The sequence below is a fragment of the Hyperolius riggenbachi genome, chromosome 2 (assembly GCF_040937935.1).
Source record: "Hyperolius riggenbachi isolate aHypRig1 chromosome 2, aHypRig1.pri, whole genome shotgun sequence".
Taxonomy (NCBI): Eukaryota; Metazoa; Chordata; class Amphibia; order Anura; family Hyperoliidae; genus Hyperolius; species Hyperolius riggenbachi.
In genome coordinates, this window is record NC_090647.1 from 11,806,723 (window position 1) to 11,830,420 (window position 23,698).

Sequence of the window (23,698 nt, forward strand, 5' to 3'; positions counted from 1 at the left end):
TTCCACACAACGATTCCAAATATAGGTATGAAGGAGGCACTCAACAGGTGATGATTAAACTTGCGTTTAATATAGTAGCTTAACACGACATGTTTCAGGGTTTCCCCTTTCCTCAGGTGTATAAGCACCCTCCAGAACACAGCAAATATATACTCATATGAATGCACCACACCCTCAAGTGAAGACTCCACCCACCAGGTCAGCTGACCATAGAGTCCAAAAAATCCATATTAACCCTTTCAGGTCAGTCCATAGAATCTTACTGGGCACTACACTTCAAGTGTCTACCCACATAACCACCTAGTAAACAATAGTATTAGCAAAACATTATGCAATCCCCACAAGGATATACAATATACATGTTACATGACATCATGACAGCTTAGCCACTACACAGCTTAGACTCACTGCCCCAGGGATACGATTGCTCCCTCTCTTTACCTCCCACCAACTGATGACATGGTATCAAGGCCTAAAAAGGAGAAAGGAGACAATAAACATTGTAAGTTTACAGGAAACATTTTAGACTAAACATATCATTCAGCCCCCGAGTGGTTATACAGTCTAGTTTCCTCATCCACTTGGCTTCTCTCTGAAGCAAAAGTCTGTCCCTGTCACCTCCTCTACTCAAGGGTGGTAAATGGTCCAGTACCATCCACCTGAGTTGTGACACCCCATGTCAAGAGGCAAAAAAGTGTTTGCCTACCGGGGTGTGACTCTCAGGTTTGGATGGATCATAACCACGAATAGACCCTCTATGTTCCTGAATCCTTCTTTTAACTTCTCTGGTTGTTTTCCCTACATACATCAGACCGCAGGGACACTTCAGTGCATAGACTACAAAACTGCTATTACACGTGTACATCGACCGAATCCCGATTTTCGTTCCCGCATGAGGGTGCATCACATGCTCACCCTTCATGATCGATCCGCAGCAGTTGCAGCCTAAGCACGGAAATGTCCCTCGTTTTCTGGTTAATTTGCTCATCTCCACACACCTAGTCGATAAGTCAACATTGCTCACCAGATTCTTTATTGTTTTCCCTCTCTTGTAGGAAAATAACGGAAGCTCTTTAAACAGCATACCATAAGTAGGGTCCTGCTGGAGGACCGGCCAATACCTGCTGACCACTTCTCTTACCAGGCTAGATTGCCTGCAATACGTCTGCACGAATGGTATGCGTTCAGACTTTCCGTCCATTTTAGTTTGTTTACTTAATAGGGTAGACCTCTCGACTACCCCCACTTCAGTTCTCACTTTATTTAGATGTTGAAGATCATATCCCTTTGCTTCAAATTTCTTTACCAGCAGATCGGATGCTGTTAAATAGCCTTGCTCAGTGGACGCTATCCGCCTGGCGCGCAAAAATTGCCCCTTGGGGATAGCTTTAATCACGTTCCTGTTATGGAAACTGTCCACTCTGAGCAAGTTGTTCCGATCCGTTGGTTTCGTATAGAGATCCGTTTTAAACCCATCATCTGTCACTGTGATAGCTACATCTAGGTAATGGATGACTTTATCAGAACACTCCATAGTGAACTTGATGGTCGGATGTGCTAAATTCGCTTCCTCCACCATCAACTCGAGTTCATCTCTCTCCCCTTTCCAGAGGATCAAGATGTCATCCACAAACCTATAATAGTCAACGATATTAGAGCAATATTTAGAATGATTGACAAACATTTTTCTCTCCAACTTGTGCATGAAAAGATTTGCAAATGACGGGGCCACAGGGGACCCCATACTCGTTCCCTGTCTCTGTAAAAAGAAATCGTTTTCAAATTTGAAGTAGTTATTATTCAATACCATTTCTAAACAGTCCAATAGGAAATAAATCAAGTGATGTTCCAATGGGGTGTCCAATAATAGCTCTTCCATATACCTCATTCCCTCCTCATGAGGGATTGAAGTGAACAGACTCTGGACATCTAATGTCACCAACCACAATTTCTATTTAGTCATGGGAACCTTCAGCAACCTTTGGAGTAAATCCGTGGTGTCTTTAAGACATTCTGGGATCCCTTTAACCAGTTCTTGGAGATACGAATCCACATACTTAGACAAGGGGTACATCACAGATCCAATTGCTGACACTATTGGGCGACCTGGAGGGTTAGTCATACTCTTATGTATTTTGGGCAACAAATACAGCAATGGAACCTGTGGATGTACAACCTCTAAAAAGTCAGCAGTACCTTTGTCAATGAGACCTAAAAGTAAGGCCTCATTAACCATATGATCCACTTTAGATTTGATCACCCAGGTGGGATCACTCCTGCACTTTTCGTAATGTCCTGCAACTTGTAGCTGTCTCTGTGCTTCACTCAAGTATTGCATTTTATCCATCACTACTGTCGCCCCACCTTTATCTGCTTTGATAACAACAATATCTTCATTATGCTTAAGGGATTGCACTGCTTTTTTCTCCAGCAACGTAAGATTCGATTTAACAGTATTTCTCTTGTGTCCCCACTGCTTATTCACATCAGCAAACACTAATTTTTTAAACATCTGTAAAGCGGGGCTACTCAAATCTGGCATCCACGTACTCTTTTTCCGTAGCTGGTTAACCCCCCTACTCTCACTGGAGTCTTTAAAGCACATTTTTAATTGTAAATTTCTAATGAATCTCTCAAAATCAATTTCCCAGTCAAACAAATCGTGATCAAAAACTGGTATGAAGCCCAAGCCTTTATCCAACACAGACTGTTCTTCGGCTGTTAATGAATAGCTAGAGATATTGACAACAAGGGTGCTTACCTCTATTTGTTCACTGATTTGTCTCTGCGGGAGGGATACTGGTCCCGAGGCGCCGGTGCTCGTGGATTCCGGCGAGGTTTTGTTGTGCCTATCCCTTTTCCTGCCCCTCCTTTGCCGCTGGGTCCGCCTGTATCCACCGGAGTGTGGTCCCCGTGAAAATCCTGCGGACTGAGCTCCGGTCCCTCCGATGCAGAACTGCTGTAACCCCCAGCACTCCCTCCACTGCCCGCTGAAGGTAACCCTCCGTGCGGCCTGTTCCTCGGCTACTCGATCGTAAATACCCCAAGAAACTACTTAAAGATGCTAGTCATAAAGCCAAAACAATAAAAAATCCCCCAAATACGATTAATACCAAGACCACAGAACCCGTACCAAGATTCATTACAAAATACAGTGCGCAACACCAGAATATACGAAAAATCCTCAATAATAGATGGGAAATCCTCCTACAGGATCCACACCTCCGTTCCATCATTCCCACCGCACCAGCCATCACTTACCGACGAGCACCCAACCTTCGCAACATTCTGGCCCCCAGTCGTTTACACTCCGACACCCACTGCATCAACCCCAGTCCATCAACCGACTCACCAGGTTGCTCGGCCTGCAACCACTCAAGATGCCAAGCCTGCAAGTTTATTACCCCTACCAACACTTTTCAATCTAAAATTACAGAATTGACCTATCCAATAAAGAACACCATCACCTGTGAATCTAAATTTGTCATTTACATCATCACCTGCCCCTGCCAACTTCAGTATGTGGGCAGAACCACCCAATTGGCAAGATGCAGAATCGGTCAACATAAACGCAACATCCTCAATAAATACCCACTGCACAGCGTATCACGACACTTCACCACGATACACAATAGTAATCCAGACCTATTCCGGATAACCCTCATTGAAACCATACCACAAAAATGTTTGAATTCCTTTGACATGCTAAAAAAACGTGAGATGTTCTGGATACAGATGTTGAGAACCCTAGCTCCAGAAGGTCTCAACGAACAACTGGGAAAAATTCATTAATACTCATCCAATATTAGTTTCTTTTAATGGTCCTCTCTTTTAAATTAAACTTCATCTTATACAACCTTTTTTTTTTTTTTTTTTTTTTTATATTTTTCTTTTTATACCTGTACATACTTTTACAACGATTTCATATGTCTTATATTATACCTTTTATATTATATTTATTTTTTTATATGTAGACTTTTATTATATCATTGTATGTTAACAATTAATTATGTCTTCTATGCCTACAGTCTGTTAGGGCGCAATTATGCACCAATATGCACTTTATGTCTGTTAAAATGAATATTTGTTATCTGCACTTTCTTTCCCCAAGCAGTCTATAAAAAATAACCTCTTGGGGACGTGCTCATGAGGCGACCCAGCAATATTAGGGTGTCTTTCCTTTAAACTCCTTACTAAATAGGTACTGGCCCTGGCCAGGATTCGAACCCTGGTCTCCTGTGCCAGAGGCAGAGCCCTTGACCACTACTCTATTCAGCCTCTGAATAGATACACTTTGCACATATTTGTTTATTTTCTGTTCCCTGAACTTATACAACCACATCCCCTCTTGCTATTGGCCCAACATAGGTTACATAACCTGTCCCCTGCTCCTATTGGACCAAAATAGGTTACATAACCTGTCCCCTGCTCCTATTGGCCCACAAACACGCCCCCCATCTTGCCTCCTCCCCACCCATAGAAACACATTACCTGCCCATCACACAGCCTCCACCCCTTATGAACCATGTAATTGGTCCACCTATATACTCTTAGGTATATAAACCTTGATCTTCAGACTCACCAGTACAGAGGCGCTATTCGTGACCTTGAGACTATACTGGTGAGTCTGTTTTACTGCGTTTTTACTGCATTTTACTACATCTGATTGCATTGTGTTTTGCCACCCTTATTTTCTCCCTAACCCTCCCCCCACCTATAGTCCCCCCCCCCCCCCCCACCCCTTTTTTTTTTCTTTCCCACTACGATTTTTACTCTTATAACAATCCCCGCACAGCCCCTCACCCCCTCTTCCAATATACCTCTAACCACAGCATTGTTTACCCATTATTCACGTTAACATAACTATACACCAAAAACCATCAGCACACATATACATTGGTCTAAGGACACGCTATCTGTCTCTGTCTTTACAGTGTACTCCTATCTGTTTATTGCCTGAGGAAGCGGGAACATACCCGTGAAACGCGTTGCACTGTTTGTTTTGGAGTACCGTATATTAATAAACCTGTTGTCATAAAACTGACGGTATCTTGTCTGCTTCGGGAAGGCGAGTCCACCACCACCTCCTGAGGGATTTTAAGCCTTTTAGAACCTTTTATCCTGCTGGCGCCTCTGTTCACTCTTACATTATCAATATCCACCTCTGGTGGAGGGGTGTTGCCCCTTATTTCCTTATCTACAGAGAGCGACTTTTAATCCTGAGTGAGGACAGGTCTAATCTCCTCACCTGCCTATACAGTGGTTACCTAGGAGGTAACCCACGTTTGTGAGTATATACATTATATACTTTTCATTTCCAACCCTTTGTTTTGCATACTACACTATATTGGGCTCTCGGTATTTCTTTTGTCTTTTCAATGCTGTCACTTTTGTTTTTTTTTACAAGTATTTATTTAGGGGTATAGAGTACATAAAAACAACAGTTTTATTGCTTTCATTCAGTTTTCCCGTAAAAAAAAATCACATGACTTAGCCCTCAGTTGTCAAACAACACAAAATCTATTCTCTCACTTGTCACGGTTAAAATGATACCCTATATACATAATCAGATACCTTATTGGGCATACAGCACACTGTTTACCACAAGTACGCATATTTACTCCCCTGAGCTTTAGATGAAGTTTTGTGGGGAGTAGATAAGCGTAGCAAGGGATTCAAAGTGGTTAACCAACCATGGTCATGAATAGTCTGATGTGCTTGTAGCAGGCTATTGTCCCAGTACACATCTGGGCTGTCTGCTGTCTCAAAGGGACTGCAGGAAACTCTGATCGTCGCATGAGAATTAAGCCTGGATGTAACAACCATGATGTCACTTTTTTTATTTTTTTTGGTAGGATGTGAGGAAAGTAGATTAATTTTGGTTAGCTCACAGGGCATATTTTGTCCTATAAGGAAGCAGCTCTCAGGGCCAGTCCTGAAGGTAGCTCTTGAGCTAGAGAAGTCCCTGATTCCTGATCAGAACCCCCTTGTCCTTCCATAAATAAGTTTGGACCTTTATGCTGGTTAAGTTCAATTTCTGTTTTATTCCCTTTTCATTTTGATAAGCAAATTGTCTTGTGTGTCTTTGTACCTTTTTACTTTGTTTTTTTGTAAATATCTTTGTACATTTCCTTTTCCATCGTTACTCCTTTTTTTTTTGGAATATTAAATGTTTATTTAATAATTAGTCTTCTGAGTGCTAAGCAGAGCTTTACATCTCCTAGAGAGAGACTGCAGTGTAATTGTGTAATAAGTTCAGTGCCTGATTGTGTGATTGGATTGTTCATTGCTTCTGTGTGAAATTGCACTATGTGTGTGGCATTCTCGTACTTTGGCCTAAAGCCTGGGGCTGAACCTAAAATATGTGAATGCCAGCCTGAGTGCGAGCAGCTCGACAGCAGTGTATGAAATACTTGTTGCGTCTAGCAAGTATTGTTGCGGACGACTGCTGGTGGTGGCTGAGTCTTGCAGAGTGTGGTTGAGGGGCAACAGCATTATGTTAGCTTGAATAAGGCGGCTCCCCCTCTCGATCAGGTCGAACCCCCCCTGTCTGAAACTGTCTCTGCAGGCTTGCCGTGGGGTTGGTTCCTGACAACAGTGATCACAAGTCAGTTCATATCACTATAGATCAGTGATGGCTAACCTTGGCACTCCAGCTGTGGTGAAACTACAAGTCCCATGAGGCATTGCAATACTTTGACAGCTGTAAGCATAACTCGGGGAGGCAGAGGCATGATGGGATTTGTAGTTTTGTCACAGCTGTGATACAGCTGAGAACACCGCTTTGATGGATTTATCCAGGTGCTCTAAATTAAATGTTAATATCTGTTTCTATGCATGCATTTAGAAACCTTGAATCAAAGAGACACGGAGACCATATCTATTAGATTCATAATTTACAAGTGTCTTTATTGGGACGTAGCCCTTGATTTTATAGATTACATGAAGTAACGATTAATGTTTGTTTATTTGAGGGACGGGTTATGGTTAGTAGAGGGTGTACATAATTAAGTATGATGCTAAATTAATTGCAGCACATTACACAAGAGAATAAGTAGTATGAAACAATATATATATATATATATATATATATATATATATATATATATATATATATATATATATATATATATATATATATATATATATATATTACAGATAGAGAGAGAGAGATATGAGCAGTGACTGTTTGCGGGGGGGGGGGGGGGGGGTCTAAACAACCAATCCTAGATTTAATCAATAACCTATGCGGTAAATAATGTTATTCAATACCCAGTCAATAATATGCCCATGACAGCTGGAGTGCCAAGGTCAGCCATCACTGCTTTAGATTTATATCAAACAAACCAAGGAAAATCAGTGGAAACAAAACGATTGCTGCTGAATAATGATTTGTCCCAATTAATCTATAAGTACATATACATAGAAGGATTCAGCACATGTGTATTACATAAGATTATGTTAAATAGCGCTGCAATGTTCATATAAGTAGTCCCACTTCAGTTCTTATACAAGTCTCTGTGTGTGCACTTCTCTATAGGGTATAGCAAGGCCCTTCTGTAGTCTTTCTGTGTGAAGTAGCGCTCCACATTGGTGAATAAAAGATGAAAGATGATTGTCCCCTTAGCCTTCCTGGCGGTAAGCCGCGCAGGAGGTTTTCTCAGGCCCTGCTGGGCCGATTTGCGCAATTTGTTTTTTTTTTGCTGCACGCAGCTAGCACTTTGCTAGCTGCATGAGCGCACCAATCGCCGCTGCCCTGCGCCGATTCGCCGCTATCCACATCGCTGCACAGCCACCCCCCCTAGACCCCTGCGCTGCCTGGCCTATCAGCGCCAGGCAGCACTGAGGGGCGGAACGGGACTCCCTTAGACGTCATGACGTCGGTGACGTCATCCCGCCCTCCAGGAAATCCCGTTCTTTGAACGGGATTTCCTGATCGCCGATCACCGGAGGCGATCGAAGAGGGTAGGGGATGCCGCTTCCCCAGTGGCTATCATGTAGCGAGCCCTAGGCTCGCTACATGATTTAAAAAAAAAAAAAACCGGCTGCGCTGCCCCCTGGCGGTTTTTAATAGACCGCCAGGAGGATTAGGAACCGCATTCACCCGTCCTGGATGACCAGTATTCGACTGGTCTAGAGGTTCTCCTTCGATCCGTCTAGTTGTCCAGGCTGTGCTGTCCAGATGGGATAACTTCTCCGATGAGGATGTGCTTCACAATGTAAAGCATTCAGAGTATTAACAGGCTCTCCCCCGTGGAGCAAAGCGGCAGTCTCTACAGGCCTTACCCGGGAGGCACAGGGGAGAGCCTGTTAATACTCTGTATGCTGTACCAAACCGCCATGTTTGTGAGTATTTTTATGGAATAAACATTTATATTTTTATACGGAGTCACGCTATGGGATGTTCATTCTTCTCATGAGGTACATTGTGAAGCACATCCTTATCGGAGAAGTTATCCCATCTGGACAGCACAGCCTGGACAACTAGACGGATCGAATAAAGCGAACCTCTAGAGCGCTATTGACCAGTCTAATAGTGGTCATCCAGGATGGGTGGGTGCGGTTCCTAAGGGGACAATCATCTTTCATCTTTTATTCACCAATGTGGAGCGCTACTTCACACAGAAAGATGTGTATTACATAGCCTTACTAACACTAATAAGAATATTAAATCTAAACTACACGTAGATCTTTTGTTATTTATTTATACACTTGTTTATATACATGCTTCATTCAGGTTTATGTGAATTACTACTAATGGACTTGTCTTCTTTATTTCAGAGTCACAAGATGACATCTCAAGAAGAAAGGTGAGGAGGCGTTACCACGTTAGAGATTACATTTATTTGTAATGTTATTTTGGGCTATTTATTACACATCGCTGTACAGTTAATCCATAATAATGTAATTAAATGTTTTACTGTGCTTTATATTTTCAAACACATTGAGAAGGTGTTAGAGCTTCTATCCCATGTGTTGTGCTGCCATTAGAAGGATTATCTGCTCCCCTTCTATCCTGGAGATTCTCAGGCCATCAGTGTGGCATCATTCAGCTATCCAAAGGGATTTATTGGAAATTGTTGCACGTGGTGAGCAAGCAAAGATCTCAGCAGAGCTGTGACCCATGATGGGGAGGGGAAATGTGGTTGCTTACGTCAGTAGTTGGAAGCCTCTAGAGCAGGCATGGGCAAACTCGGCCCTCCAGCTGTTAAGGAACTACAAGTCCCACAATGCATTTGCCTTTATGAGTCATGACTGTGGCTGTCAGACTCCTGCAATGCATTGTGGGACTTGTAGTTCCTAACAGCTGGAGGGCCAAGTTTGCCCATGCCTGCTCTAGATGGTTTGAAGGGTTCCCAGATCCTCCTCAGACCCACCAATCCTCCACAGGATCCTTTTCATATTTTGGCTGCGGTCCTCGCCATGTATGAGCATCGGCATGCATGAGTAAGGTCCTCTTATGCTCAGTAGAACTAAGCGCTCAGGTATGGAGGAAAAAGGCCATACACAAGCTATTTCATTCTACAAGGCATGCCTACTACATGGCGGGAGCATGGCCATGAGAAACAGATTCAACAAGCTCTTGTCAAATAGGTTTAGAGGGAACCTGGGCCTGGAATGGTGAACTGAAGGAGCATCCAGGAAACCTCTGGACTTTCCAGAGGCTTCCCAATGCTGAGGTAACTGAAAAATGTTTTTATGTTTGTTTTTGTTTTGTTTTTTTGCTCTAGGTACGCTTTAAAGGAGGCAAACCATATATACTTACCTGGGGCTTCCTCCAGCCCCCTTCAGGCCATGGGCTCCCTTGCTGTCTCTCCGGGCCGCTCCAGTTGCCTGCTACCCGTCTGCTTATCCCCAGCAGTGTTCTGTGCCTGCACAATACACTCCTGGCCCCGTGCTACACAGAGCAGGCTGATGCGGCTAGCGGATGACTGGAGCTGCCCGGGAGGATGGCGAGGGAGCCCACGGCCCCCCAGGTAAGTATAAATGTTTTGCCTTTTTTTTGTCTCAGGTATACTTTATGTGAAATAAAGGTGATCAGGTTAACTTACCTGACACTTCTTCCTGCCCCTTTCAGTACTTCTGGTCGCCTTTAGTGGTTCAGATCAGCAGCTGTGCCCCTCCGAAAGCTGCATGCGTGGCCTCCTGATCACGCTCCTGTGGAGCATCTACTAAAATTTGCAGCTGCGTAGGGGCGCATGTGCGCCTTGATGCCGTTGCATCTTTTGTGAGCTCCGCTCACGGTCTCAGCCAAACTTACTGCAGTACCCCAACGAGTAGTAAATACTAGTCATCCTAGCTCCCACGCTCTGCCAATCACCCGTGGATGCCAGTAATGTCTTCCTTGCAGCCCCAGAAGAGAGATCTTTCAGCCAAAGCCCTTGACTTTTTCAGGCCTAGGGAAAGCTCTGCATCCAAGATGGTGCCTGGACGGTCCGCGGACAACAAGGCCCAGCCAGAGACAGAGCGAGCTCCTAAACCTGCCTGCCCGCTGAAAAAATCACAGAGCTAGTGGCTGACTTAGGGCTGGTTCACACTTCTTTTAAAAACTTATCCGGGGGATACAGTTTTAAAAACGCAGGAAGCGGATCCTATGTTAAAAATAGGACCCGCTTCCACTCGTGCAGAAACACGGATTGCTCACAGATCCGTGTTGCAAGGAAAGAAAATGTTGCATAGAGTCTGGATTTGACACGTTTTCCCTACTGGATGGGAAAACATGACCAATGCAAGCCTATGAGAACGGACACTGTCCACTCTCAGTAGGCTAGTCGCTGCATCCGTGTCCCCCATTTTCGTCATACGCGTCCCGCCGTCCATCGCTGCCGCTCGGCCCTTCTAAACAGCCCGGAGGCTGACAAAAGCATGGGGATTCTCCATTGAGCTGCAACAGACCAATGGTAATCCTCAGCAACACAGAGAATTTTCATTGGTTCATGTTGAGCCAATGAAAATTCTCCCTGTTGCTAGGCAGAATTGGCCTGTTGCAGCCTATGGAGAGCCATGCTCCTGCTGGCCTCCAGGCTGTGGAAAAAAACGAGCGGTGGGACGTGCCGTGGCGGTGAGAGGTGAGCAGCACAGCATACATACTGACGCGATCGATGCGTGGACCGAAACGTGTCTGCCATCCAGATCAGGTCCCTGTCAACCAAATCCATTTTTCAGAAAAACGGATCAGTTTGAGGCTCCTTGCACATTGCAAATCCGTTTTGCGATTCCGATTCAGTTTCCGATTCCGATTTGTAATTCCGACTTTCCCTGAATACAATCAACAGAAAAAGAGAGGAAAAAACGCAGCATGCAGTAACAATTAAAAATCGGAAATTGGATGTAAAAAACGATTAAAAATCTGTAGCTACCAAGGCCTCAGATATAATCAAGTGATCTAATACAAGAATCTCTTGGGACTTCAGCTACTCATTCACCATTCACCAACTTTTCCACATACTGACCTACGCCTCTTCTCTACTAAAGCTTATAGGATTTACGGGTTTCTAGATGTTATAAAATTGACGCTTTTTGTTTGGTTGTTATTGTTCTTTACTCACTACAAACAGTGTTCTACAGTATTTTGGACTAGCTGATAACCTGGCGTTGCCCAGGTATGTATTTGACTGGTGTTGGCTCCACCCACTTTTTCTAACCCTAACACACAATTACTTAATGACCAAGTTTGTGAGCTTTGTGGTCTTTGTTATCAATAATCTGCATTGAAATGAAACAAATCTGATGGGCTGTGTGTGGCTCCACCCCCTTTTCTGAATTTGAACCCCAGTCACCCAATAACCAACTGTACCAGGTTTGAGGCCTGTGCCATTAACAGTTCAACAATGGCAGCAATTAAATATTCCCCTTGAAAAGCAACAGGTGAAGTTTGATTCACTTTTGTAGGCTCCACCCACTTTTCTGAATATTAATCCCAGTCACCCAGTGACCAACTGGCTGCAGTTTACATTTTCCCAGTGAAATTTGTATTTGTCTCCAGCCACTGATGACCCGGCATTGCCCGTGTATGTATTTGACTGGTGTTGGCTCCGCCCACTTTCTAACCCTAACGCACAAACACTCAATGACCAAGTTTGTGTGCTTTGCGGTCCTTGGCATCCAGTAATTTGTGTATTCCCATAGAAATTAAACAAATCAGATACGCGGTTTGTGGCTCCATGTGAACCCCAGTCACCCAATGACCAACTGTAGCAGGTTTGAGGCATCTGCTATTAACAGTATAAAAATGGCAGCAATTTAAATATTCCACTTGAAAATCAACAGGTGAATTTTTATTGGCTATTATAGGCTCCACCCACTTCCCTGAATATTAATCTCAGTCACCCAGTGACCATCTGGGCAAAGATTGGGAACCCTGAAATAAACAGTGTAAGAAGGGCTGCAGTTTACACTTTCCCAGTGAAATTTGTTTTTGGCTCCGCCCACTTTTTGTAACCTGGACACACAGTCACTCAATGACCAAGTTTGTGAGCTTTGGGGTCCTTGGCATCAATCATTTGTATTTTCCCATGAAATGAAACAAATCTGATTCACTGTTTGTGGCTCTGTCCCCTTTTCTGAATTTGAACCCCAGTGACCCAATTACCAACTGTACCAGGTTTGAGGCTTGTGCCATTAACAGTGTAAGAATGGCAGCAATTTTAATATTCTCCTTGAAAAGCGACATGTGATTTTTGATTGGCATTTTTAGGCTCCACCCACTTTCCTGAATATTAATCCCAGTCACCCAGTAACCAGCTATGCTAAGTTTGAGAACCCTGCCATTAACAGTGAAGAAGGGCTGCAGTTTACAATTTCCCAGAAAAAAACTGTTTTTAACTCCACCCACTTTTTGTAACCTGGACACACAGTCACTACTCAATGACCAAGCCGGATACAGCACATGTAAGCCTGCCTACCAGGGCAAGATTTTTAGCAGCTATGGGGATAAGACTTTTTTTCCATTAACCTCCAGGACAGGTCCACCATGAGAACGACAGGCTCCTCCCAGGAACAGGAAACGTCCAGATAGAGTACTCTATAAATCTTTGTTCAACCCCTCGATCACCAGTTGACGTTTCCTGTTCCAGGGAACAAGGAGTGCTCTAGTCGCTCGCCGGTCCGTCAGACCAGGTGTGTTTGGGACCCGGTTGGCGGCGAATGGTGGACCTGCCTAGAGAGGTGTTGAGGTCTGGTAAGGAGAAGCAAGGGGTACCTTCTCCTATGGCTGTCCTGGCTGCCCAAGTTGTGGTGGATCCGGAGGACACGCGCGGCGTCCATGATTCCCCTAAAGCGGAGGCTAATGGCGCGCCGGAGGTGACGTGGTGGGCATGTGGGTCTCCAGAGGGTAGGCAGCTGATTGCCCTCAATGGCGGCGTACGCATGACGTACTTCCGCCCTTACGTAGCGTCACTTCCGGTCGCGTGGGTGAAGAGACGCCGGAAGCCTGCATGGTTCGGCAGTTCGTTTGCTGAACGGAGCGGGATGGACGCTAAGCAGGAGCCAGGAAAGGTAAGAGTGGCGGAGGCTTGGTGACCTATATGGTATGAGCTGTACGCCTTATGCCGCGTCTGTACTGAGGTCTGTTACTAAATTTTGGACTATGCAGTATAATATAACAGCCTGCTTAGCGTCTGATCTGAGGTCTGTATAAACTATGCATATAGAGGGAACTTATGCTGGTGCAGATTATTCAGGGGGATATGCTGTATGTATGATGTATATATATTTGATATTAATATAATATATATAGATGTGTATATTTGTAAAAGCAACATAGGATTAGTGTGCGGGCAACATGAGAGTTTTTAAACTGTTGTCTTCCTATATGGAATCTTCCCTTGACTACTATATGCAAAGGGGGATTATATATATATATATATATAGTCACAGGAGCCCTCAGTGGCTGACCGCACTTAGCCTTCTAAACGGTGCCAGCGCACAGATCGTGCGAACTCTGGTCGCAGTCAATGCGCAGGAACCGTTAAGAATTAGCCGCAGACAACTCAGAAGGGAGCCTGTGAGACACGGGTGATTACAACGTCACCTACTGGTTCAGAGTAAACTGCCACCACCGCGGTTACTATGGGACCGTGGGGCCCACTAACTGACTGACTAATCCTGCGAATAAAACGGTTAAACACACGATATTCTGTCTAGCCAACAACAAACAAACAGTAGCGTATCTTCAGAGACCCGGGATCATTTCTGTGTGTGCTGATAAGCAGGGTAGCGAAACAGTGAATGACTTGGGGAAGTCGTTTATTCACGCAATATAAATAATTAATATATACAGACAATTATGAAAATCAACAATTATGAAAACAGTAATAGCCAGTATGAAAAATAAAAGAAGGGAGAAAAATACTTAGTTCCTGGAAAGATGTCCTTATTGTGGGAAGAATCATAAAGTCCTTGGTTTCAAAGTCCAGAGTTCAGAGTTCAGACCAGGTGGATGCCAGCATATCCTCAAGCTGGCATCTCATGAGTTCAAGATGGTTCAGTGTGGAGGACTCCAGCCCGCCTGCTGGCTCTGTGCTTTTGATGAAGCTGGTTTGGGGGTGTGGCAGTGCCAGCCCCCTCTGAGCTACCAGCAAATGACAGTTCATTCCCTCTGAGAGATTTTAGAGCTAAACTTATGAATTGCTGTAACTCCTGAACCATACATGTTACATTTAGGGGGGTAACAGCTTCAGACTTGTTGGAAAATACAGATTAATATGACATCAGACACGGCTAAGCCAGCGGGTCAGGCTCCTGAGAAGATTCATATCTCGATAACCGGACGGTCTATCCCAAGGAATTTCATATCAGCACGATGGCCAGATTTTACCGGACAAGACGATATGAATTTTATAGCTGTGCGACATACGGTTTTCGTATGCCGACAGGAAATCATATCACCCATGCTTTCCTTATGGCCCATGCTCGGTGCCGGATCGGCTGGCTTTCTATGGCCCCCCCTGTGGAGACAGTTTCCTGGTCCTTTTCATGGGGACATCTGCTGTAGGGGGAATGAGCTGGGCCCCACAGGGAGTCCAGCCACGTGCGACATTCCGGAGGGTTGAGGGGACTGCTTTGGCTCACAGGGGAACAGATCTCTGGATTTAAAACAACACAAAAATGTCATTTTCGGATCGCTTGCCTGACTACACAGATCCGACAGGGAGCGATCAGGAAAGCGACTGTGAATTCTCTAGATTCACCTGCGTTTCTCACGGCTATTCCGTGACATATATATATATATATATATATATATATATATATATATATATATATATATATATATATATATATATATATATATATATATCAGATGGCTTATATGTATATGATATGCCTATACATGTTCCTTCCCTTCCTGGTCTTAAGGTTGCTTATTACTCGTGAGATTTGTGCACCAGGGTGATTCTTTCTTTATGTTTGGGAAAGAAAGGTGACATTATTTTTGTTTTTCTGATTGTTATAGGGCCCGGAGTCTACAGAGCCGACAAAGCCAAGAAGGCGGTGCTCACTCTGTGATACAAAAATGGCCCATAATTATAATAAGCAGTTTTGCCAACCTTGTCTGGTAAAACTAATACAGGAACAATCAGGGGGGTTAAAAGAAGAATTAATGTCAGCTGTAAAAAGGGAAATGGCTGACACAATTAAGTCATTAAAGGAAGTATTTGCCTCTGCTATCACCCCAGCAACAGAGGCAGTAATTCCAGGTACTAGTACGACCGTGCCGGCCGTGGAGATACCAAATGCAGAGTCTCAACCTATTAAAAATATTGTATCTTCCTCGGAGGAAGAAGATATGGAGGGTGAATATGAGGATAATGATGATGAATCAGACTCTTCTTCTAAAAGTATAGACAGCCAGACTGAAATTAAGAAGATCTCCAGGTTTAGATTTCCGGCTGATGAGACTGAGCAGCTTATCTTAGTTATTAATAAGACTTTAAATATTAAATCCAAGAAGTCTGAGGAGGTATCCATGCATGATAAGTTGTATCAGGGAATGGAGCCAAAAGAATCCTTGACTTTCCCTATACATAGATCTACAAAGAATACCATATTAAGTCAGTGGAAATACCCGGACAGGAAGTTGTTTATGTCAAAGGGATTTATGAAAAGGTTTCCGTTTACAGAAGAAGAGGTCAAAACTTGGGATAGATGTCCCAAGCTTGATGCAGCATTCTCACAGGTTAATAAAGACAACGAATTAGCCTTTGAGGATCTAGGGTATCTAAAAGACCCACAAGATAAGAAAGTAGAATTTGCTCTTAAAGAGGCCTGGACAGCAGCAGGTGCAAATTTTCGACCAGCAGCAGCCACAACAGGTATAGCAAGAGTTCTATCCCTATGGGTTAAAAAAGTAGAAGAAAAGGTGGAGAAGGGAGCTTCTAAGGAGGAGATTCTAGAATCATTAGAAGTAGTTTCCAAAGCTACAGACTATATAACTGATGCAGCAGCCGAGAACATCAGAGTAAACGCAAGAACCTCAGCATTAATTAATACAGCAAGGCGAAATGTATGGCAACACCACAGCAGTGGACTATTTAAATCGGCAAGGGGGTACAAGGTCAAGAAAGCTGATGGACCTGGCCATGGACATATTAATAATAGAAAATGAGGCTGGAGGGTCCAGTGAGAATTCCGCACAGGGAAGTACTAGCTCAGGGGTCAGGAGGAACTGGAAGCTCTATTACCAAATCTAAACCTGTCAGCCTGGCTTCTGAGAGGTCTCCTCTGAGGAGAAGGGGAGTTTCAGAAAGAGTCATAAGTACTTTGCTAGACTGCAGGAAAAAGGTGACAAGGAAAATATACCTAAAATATTGGAAGACTTTCAATATGTGGCAGGAAGAATCTGGATTCAAGGGTGAATTAGTACCGACAGTGTTAGAGTTTCTACAAGATGGTGTAGAAAAGAATATTTCATTAAGTACTTTAAAGGTACAAGTAGCAGCAATATCTACCTTTTTGGATGTAAGGTTAGCAAGGGACCCCCTTATCATCCAATATTTCAAGTCATTAGAAAGAAAAAAGCCTATGGCAAATAGAAAAGTTCCCAGTTGGGATTTATCCTTAGTTTTGAAGGTATTAAAAGGAGAGCCCTTTGAACCCAGATCAGAAATTCCTTACAGACTTCTAACAATGAAAATTGTGTTTCTCATAGCTATTACCTCAGCTAGACGTGTGAGTGAGTTAGAGGCCCTATGTTGCGATGAACCTTTTTGTATAATACTTAAGGATGAAGTAATACTGAAAACCTGTGATGAATTTCTACCTAAAGTAGCTACAAATTTTCATAGATCTCAAGAGATTGTGTTACCATCATTTAAAGAAGAGCCGGGTTTAGATGTCAGAAGATGTCTTATATGCTATTTAGAGAGGGTAGCGGAGTTTAGGAGTTCTAGAGCCCTGCTAATCAACACTTCAGGTGCTACAAAAGGCGGAAAAATGTCAAAAAGAACAATAGCTAAATGGATAAAGCTGTGTATAGAGGAATCCTATAAGATCACAGGAGATACGGTATTAGCTACAGTTAGAGCCCATTCAGCTAGAGCAGCGGCCACTTCATGGGCTTACAGAGCGGGTGCTACGCCAGAAGAGATCTGCAGAGCAGCTACGTGGTCAAGTCTAAGCACCTTCTCTAGACACTACAAAGTAAACCTGATGTCTGCAAGACAGCAATCATTTGGGAGAAAAGTCCTGCAGGCAGTCGGCCCACCCTAATTTGGTAAGATTCTTGCTCATCTTCTCATGGTGGACCTGTCCTGGAGGTTAATGGAAAAAAACAATGTTAGTTACCTGGTAACATCCTTTTTAGTAACCTCCAGGACAGGTCCGTAACCCACCCTATTAAGGGTTTATATGTATATATGTATATGTATAAATATTGAGATGTGTATGTATATGTATATGCAGAATGGATATTAAAACCCCTTTTTTTTAGGTGAACAGTTCTTGGAATTGACTGGTGATCGAGGGGTTGAACAAAGATTTATAGAGTACTCTATCTGGACGTTTCCTGTTCCTGGGAGGAGCCTGTCGTTCTCATGGTGGACCTGTCCTGGAGGTTACTAAAAAGGATGTTACCAGGTAACTAACATTGGTTTTCTGATTTCTGTCATGGACACGGGTCTTCTTCCAGCTTAAGGCTAAGGAAGATGTGTCTAACCATTGTCAACATCCAATGCTAATGCTGTTTACCAGTTGGGTTGATGACTACTAACGCTTATGCTACATGGCTGTTGTATGGAGTAATTGCTAACTATAAATGCTGGTGCTGCTAATGTGTGGATGATCACCAACGCTTATGCTTCATGGCTGTTTAAAGGAACTGTTTGCTCTACTGATTCATATCTACATTTATGCTCCTTTTCTGTTTATGGAACTGCTAGCTGCTTATCTGGCTACTGCTTGCTTGTCCTCCTTTCACATGACTAGCCATTGGAACATTTTGTCACAAACATATGGCTGGCATTGCTAGTTCATGAACTATATTTAAAAGATTACCTTCAATTGTGACTCTATGCTAATATCATTCCTTACGTGAAGCTGCAACACATGCTTCACTGTCACTACATATTTTTTTGTGCTATAGCCATATTTTTTGCCGGCTGTTAGGCAGGTGGGGTTGTGGGGGCTGTCTGGGGGTTGCGGGGGGTGTTCCCGGGGTGGGGGTAGTAGGGTGCTCGGGGTGACGCACACTTTTAATGTACTTTTTTTTTTATATATGATTGTCGAATAAATTATCTTTTTGATTAAAAACAGTTGGCAATTTATTTGTGTTCGATCGGGTCATACCCACCTCCTTCCTAATCTCAACAAATTTTCTGTACATACTCAATGACCAAGTATGTGAGCTTTTGGGATCCTGGCATCAAAATTGTGCTACTGGAAGCAGTTTATACAGCAAAGAAATCTGACTGTTTTTGGCTCCGCCCCTTTACTGAATTTGAACCCCAAACACTTAACAACCGACTGTAGCAGGTTTGAGGCCTCTGCTATTAAGTGTGAGAATGACTGCAGTTTCAATATTCCCCTTGAAAATCAACAGGTGAATTTTGATTGGCTCTTGTAGGCTCCACCTACTTTTCCGAATATTAATCCTAGTCTCCCAGTGACCAACTGTGTGAAGTTTGAGAACCCTGCCATTAACAGTGTAAGAATAGCTGCAGTTTACATTTCCCCATGTAAAAAGTTAGTTGTTTTGGCTCCGCCCACTATTTCTAATCTTGACATACAGTCACTCAATGACCAAGTTTATGAGATGTGGGGTCTTTGGCATCAATAAGTTGCATTTTACCATTGAATTAAACAAATCTGATTGGCTGTTTTTGGCCCGCTCCCTTCAGAATTTAAACCTCAGTCTCCCTGTGACTGACTGTACCAGATTTAAGGCCTCTGCCATTAAGAGTGCATGAATGGCAGCAATGTAAATATTCCCCTTGAAAATCAAAAGATGAATTTTGATTGGCTGCTGTAGGCTCCACCCACTTTTCTGAATATTAGTCCCAGTCACCCAGTGGCCAACTGTGTCACGTTTGAGAACCCTGCCTATAACAGAATGGCTGAAATCAATCTAACAAATCTGATTGGCTGTTTGTGGCTCCACCCCTTTAGTGAATTTGGACCCCAGTCACCCAATGACTGACTGTATCAGGTTTGAGGCCTCTGCCAGTAACAGTGTAAGAATGGTAGCAATGTGAATATTCCCCGTGAAAATCAATAGGTACATTTTGATTGGCTGTTGTAGGCTCCACCCACATTTCTGAATATTCATCCTAGTCACCTAGTGGGCAATTGTGTAAAGTTTGGGAACCCTGCAATGTAAAAAAATGAAGTTGTTGGCACCGCCCACTTTTTCTAACCTTGACATACAGTCACTCAATTATCAAGTTTATCAGCTTTGGGGTCCTTGGTATCAATACTTTGTATATTCCCATTGAAAAATAAACAAATCTGGCTGTTTGTGGCTCCGCCCCCTTCCTGAATTTGGACCCTAGTCAAGCAGTGACCAACTGTACCAGGTTTGAGGCATCTGCTTTTACCAGTATAAGAGAATGGTAGCAGATGAAAAATTCCCTTTGAAAATCAAAAGGTGAATTTTTATTGGCTGTGGTAGGCTCCACCCACCTTCCAAAATCTTAATCTGTCACCCAATGACCAACTGTGCAAAGTTTGAGAACCCTGCCATTAACGGTGTAAGAATGGCTGCAGTTTATATTTTCCCAGTAAAAGTTGTTTTGGCTCTGCCTACTTTTTGTAACCTTGACACACAGTCACTCAATGGCCAAGTGTGTGAGCTGTCAGGTTCCTGGCATCAAAAATGTGTGAATGGAAGCAGTTTATCCACCAAGGAAATCTGATTGGCTGTATGTGGCCCCGCCCCTTTAGTGAATTTGGACCCCAGTCACCCAATGACCGACTGTAGCAAGTTTGAAGCCTCTGCCATTAAAAATATAAGAATAGCAGCAGTTTCAATATTCCCCTTGAAAATCAATAGGTGAATTTTGATTGGCTGTTGTAGGCTCCACCCACTCTCTTGAATCTTAATCACATTCACCCAGTGACCAAGTGTGGCAAGTTTGAGAACCCTGCGATTAACAGTCTAAAGCTACGTACAGACATGCGATAACGATCGTTCGTAAGCAACGACGAACGATCAATTAAGGAGAGAAATGAAAAGGTCGTTAGTAAAGAGGTGTTGAAAGTGGCAAACGATCAGATCGTTTCCGAACGAACGATGCGGAAGTGACGAACGTATGATGCAGCGCATCTATTATGCTAAACGTTATTCAGATCAATGAACCCGGAACGAACGTCATTGTTAATGGCCAGTAGGAAAGAGGAAGTTGCGTACAGACCGTTCGCCCAACGAAAGTTCAGTCAGTAGATTTCAGGAAGTGACGTAAAGCCATCTTATAAAAGGCTTACCAGCAGTATAGAGGTTGCTGCATTTGGTGTGGACGTTCGTTCGTTATTGTCGTGTTTCCTGTTTATTATACACCTTTGAATTAACATTTATTATTATATAGTGAGCACAAAATAACACTTTATCAAATAAATATCACATAGTGTTTACTACACAATCACACACACAAACACATATCTATGTGTATATACATATATACATATATATATATATATATATATATATATATATATATATATATATATATATATATATATATATATATATATATATATACACAGAGAGAGAGAGAGAGATATAGGTAGATATATCTCTATCTATGTCAACATATATCTATATATCTATATACATCTATCTACATCTATATATACATATATATATATATATCTATATACATATATCTATATACATCTCTCTGTCTCTCTCTCTCTGTCTGTGCATGTACGGTACTTAACGAACGATCGTTTTTGTAACGATCAGCATACACACGTACTTTTGCTAACGATCGTCGTTACAAAAAATCCGCCAGGACGGATTTCCAGTTTGCAACGACTTCGGTCGCTGATCGTTACCCTTAACGATCGTTAGCGGTTATTTTGTAACGATCGTCGTTATAAACGATCGTTAGTCGTTCGTTACCAACGACTTTAGTCGCATGTCTGTATGCCCCTTAAGAATGGCTGCAGTTTATTTTCCCATTCAAAATGAACGGCTGAAATTTGATTGGCTGTTTTATGCTCCGCCCACTTTTCCTGGATTTGTATCCTCGGTCACCAAGTGACCAACTGTGCCAAGTGTGGGGACTCTGGCTCGATTACTGGGATCTGTGTACCAAGTTTCGTTCAAATCGGTCAAGCTGTTTTCGTGTGATCGCGGCACATGCATACACACACACACACACACACATACATCCGATTTTATATATATACGGTACATACAATTAAAATCATTTGTGTAAGTGCTTGTTCTGAATATCTCTGCAAAGAGTCCTGCTTTGCTGAAGAGAATGTTACATAACTTTTTTTATTTACATTGTGGTATTTTGCTATTTCTAAAAAGATTGTTAAAATAACCCTTTTCCTACAGGATTTAGCTACAGTTTTGCAGAATTGCATATTCACACGCTAATGCAAATTGGTGGCAGCTACCTGATCTCTATAGATGATCGCAGATTGTACCTAATGCACATGCAATCAAAATTGCATTGTGTGTGAATTCGCCAACCAATCCAAAAGGTTACTTTGCCTGCAGTGCTGACTGCCTTCAGGATTCCCTCAGGGTCTGAGGCTGAATGGTTAACTGCGGCAAAGGGAACAGGAATTGGAGGATGATGTCTCTGTATTGTATTGTCCTTCTTGCTTTTGTTTTTCTTTATTCTTTTTACAAATATCAGCATTCAAAAGGGGTATTCTAATTTTCGATTGTCTTTGTTTTTTAGTTATTTTTGTTCAAATCTGTTCCCCTACCCTGACATCATTTTGGATGCGGGTGAAGCCACCCTTGGTGAACAACAGAGGAACAAAATGAAGGACAAGACAAAGAAGGAGAAACAGAGAGAAGCAATAGCCAGAGCTGTGTGCGCCTTATTAAATTCCGGAGGAGGAATTGTAGTAGTGAGAAGTGACGACCCAGATTACCAGTACATGAAGCATGGGTTAGGGATGGACATTGAAAACGAATTAAAAAAACTGATTTCTTCTTCTAAATGCGAGTACTGTGACTTCCAGCAACACGGGTCATATTTACTGATGTTTATCAAAACCTGGATTGTTCGAAATCACAATCCAAAACTCTGTACTTTAGAGTCTGGAGCGTTCATTAGATTTTTGACCTTAAAAAAGAAGTTGGAGCCGGCAGAAGTTTGCGAACATATGGAGAAGAAAACGAGAGGAGAAGGAAAGAAGCCTCGTCTCTCCGTAGACACCAGCCCCCTGCCTTATATTAAAAAGTTACTAAAAGAACCCTTTCTACTCCTGGATGAGGAACTTGATGTGGGAGAATCAGACGTTGTGGAATTCAAAAATTTTGCATCATTAAAGCTGATAGAGCGAATGAAAGAAATAATTAAAGAGTATGTTTCAGCATTTGCTAACAACAATGGAGGGTTTCTTATTATTGGTGTAGATGACAAAACACATAGAGTTAAAGGCTGTGAAGCGCAATTTACTGAAGAAAAACTTCAATCTGTTATAGAGCATAGCCTTTCAACCTTGACACATGTTCACTTTGATAACTGCAACCCTGACAGATCCAACTCTACTCAAGATTTTTACAACATAACCTTTAAACCTGTCAAAGATGTAAATGATGAAGACAAAGGCTTCGTAATTTTTTTGAAAATCAAGCCTTTTTGCTGCCTCATTTTTGAAACTGACCCTCAGTCTTGGATATTGGATGATAATTGTAATATAAAGAGACTGAGTGCATCTGAATGGACAAAGATGATAACAAAAAGTTCAGGTAAATTATTCTTAATTGTATCTATAGATTACTGTAGCACTCTTTGACCCTTATTTAATTCATTTTAAGTTTCCTCCAAGGTGACTGTTTCGCACTCTATCAATAAAATGCCTTTTAAGCCACCAGTAAGTAGGAAAATCAAGAATGTTTTCAGTACTTTGTCACCTACTTTGTGACCCTTTAGTAATTGCAGAATGCTGAAAAGTTATTTTAAATAGAAGGTAAGAAATTATCTCCTAGGAGAAAACTCAGGGGGAAAAGTTAATTGAATAAGGGTTTTTATGTTTCATCTAATTTCCCAAATATCAGTCACCTCTGACATTT

The 23,698-nt window shown here is 42.6% G+C and overlaps 1 protein-coding gene across 2 annotated transcripts in view; it reads left to right on the forward strand.

The window, feature by feature from the left end:
• Positions 1–23,698, forward strand: part of LOC137545353 (schlafen family member 11-like) — a 194,070-nt gene that overhangs the window by 26,469 nt on the left and 143,903 nt on the right. Inside the window, exons 2-4 of one of the 2 annotated variants that reach the window (XM_068266485.1) lie at positions 1,056–1,176; positions 8,782–8,810; positions 22,353–23,374. In XM_068266485.1, coding sequence (XP_068122586.1) covers positions 1,174–1,176; positions 8,782–8,810; positions 22,353–23,374 — 1,054 coding nt within the window. In that variant the 5' untranslated portion in view covers positions 1,056–1,173. The remainder of the gene's footprint in view (positions 1–1,055; positions 1,177–8,781; positions 8,811–22,352; positions 23,375–23,698) is intronic. The other variant, XM_068266486.1, reaches the window with a different exon arrangement.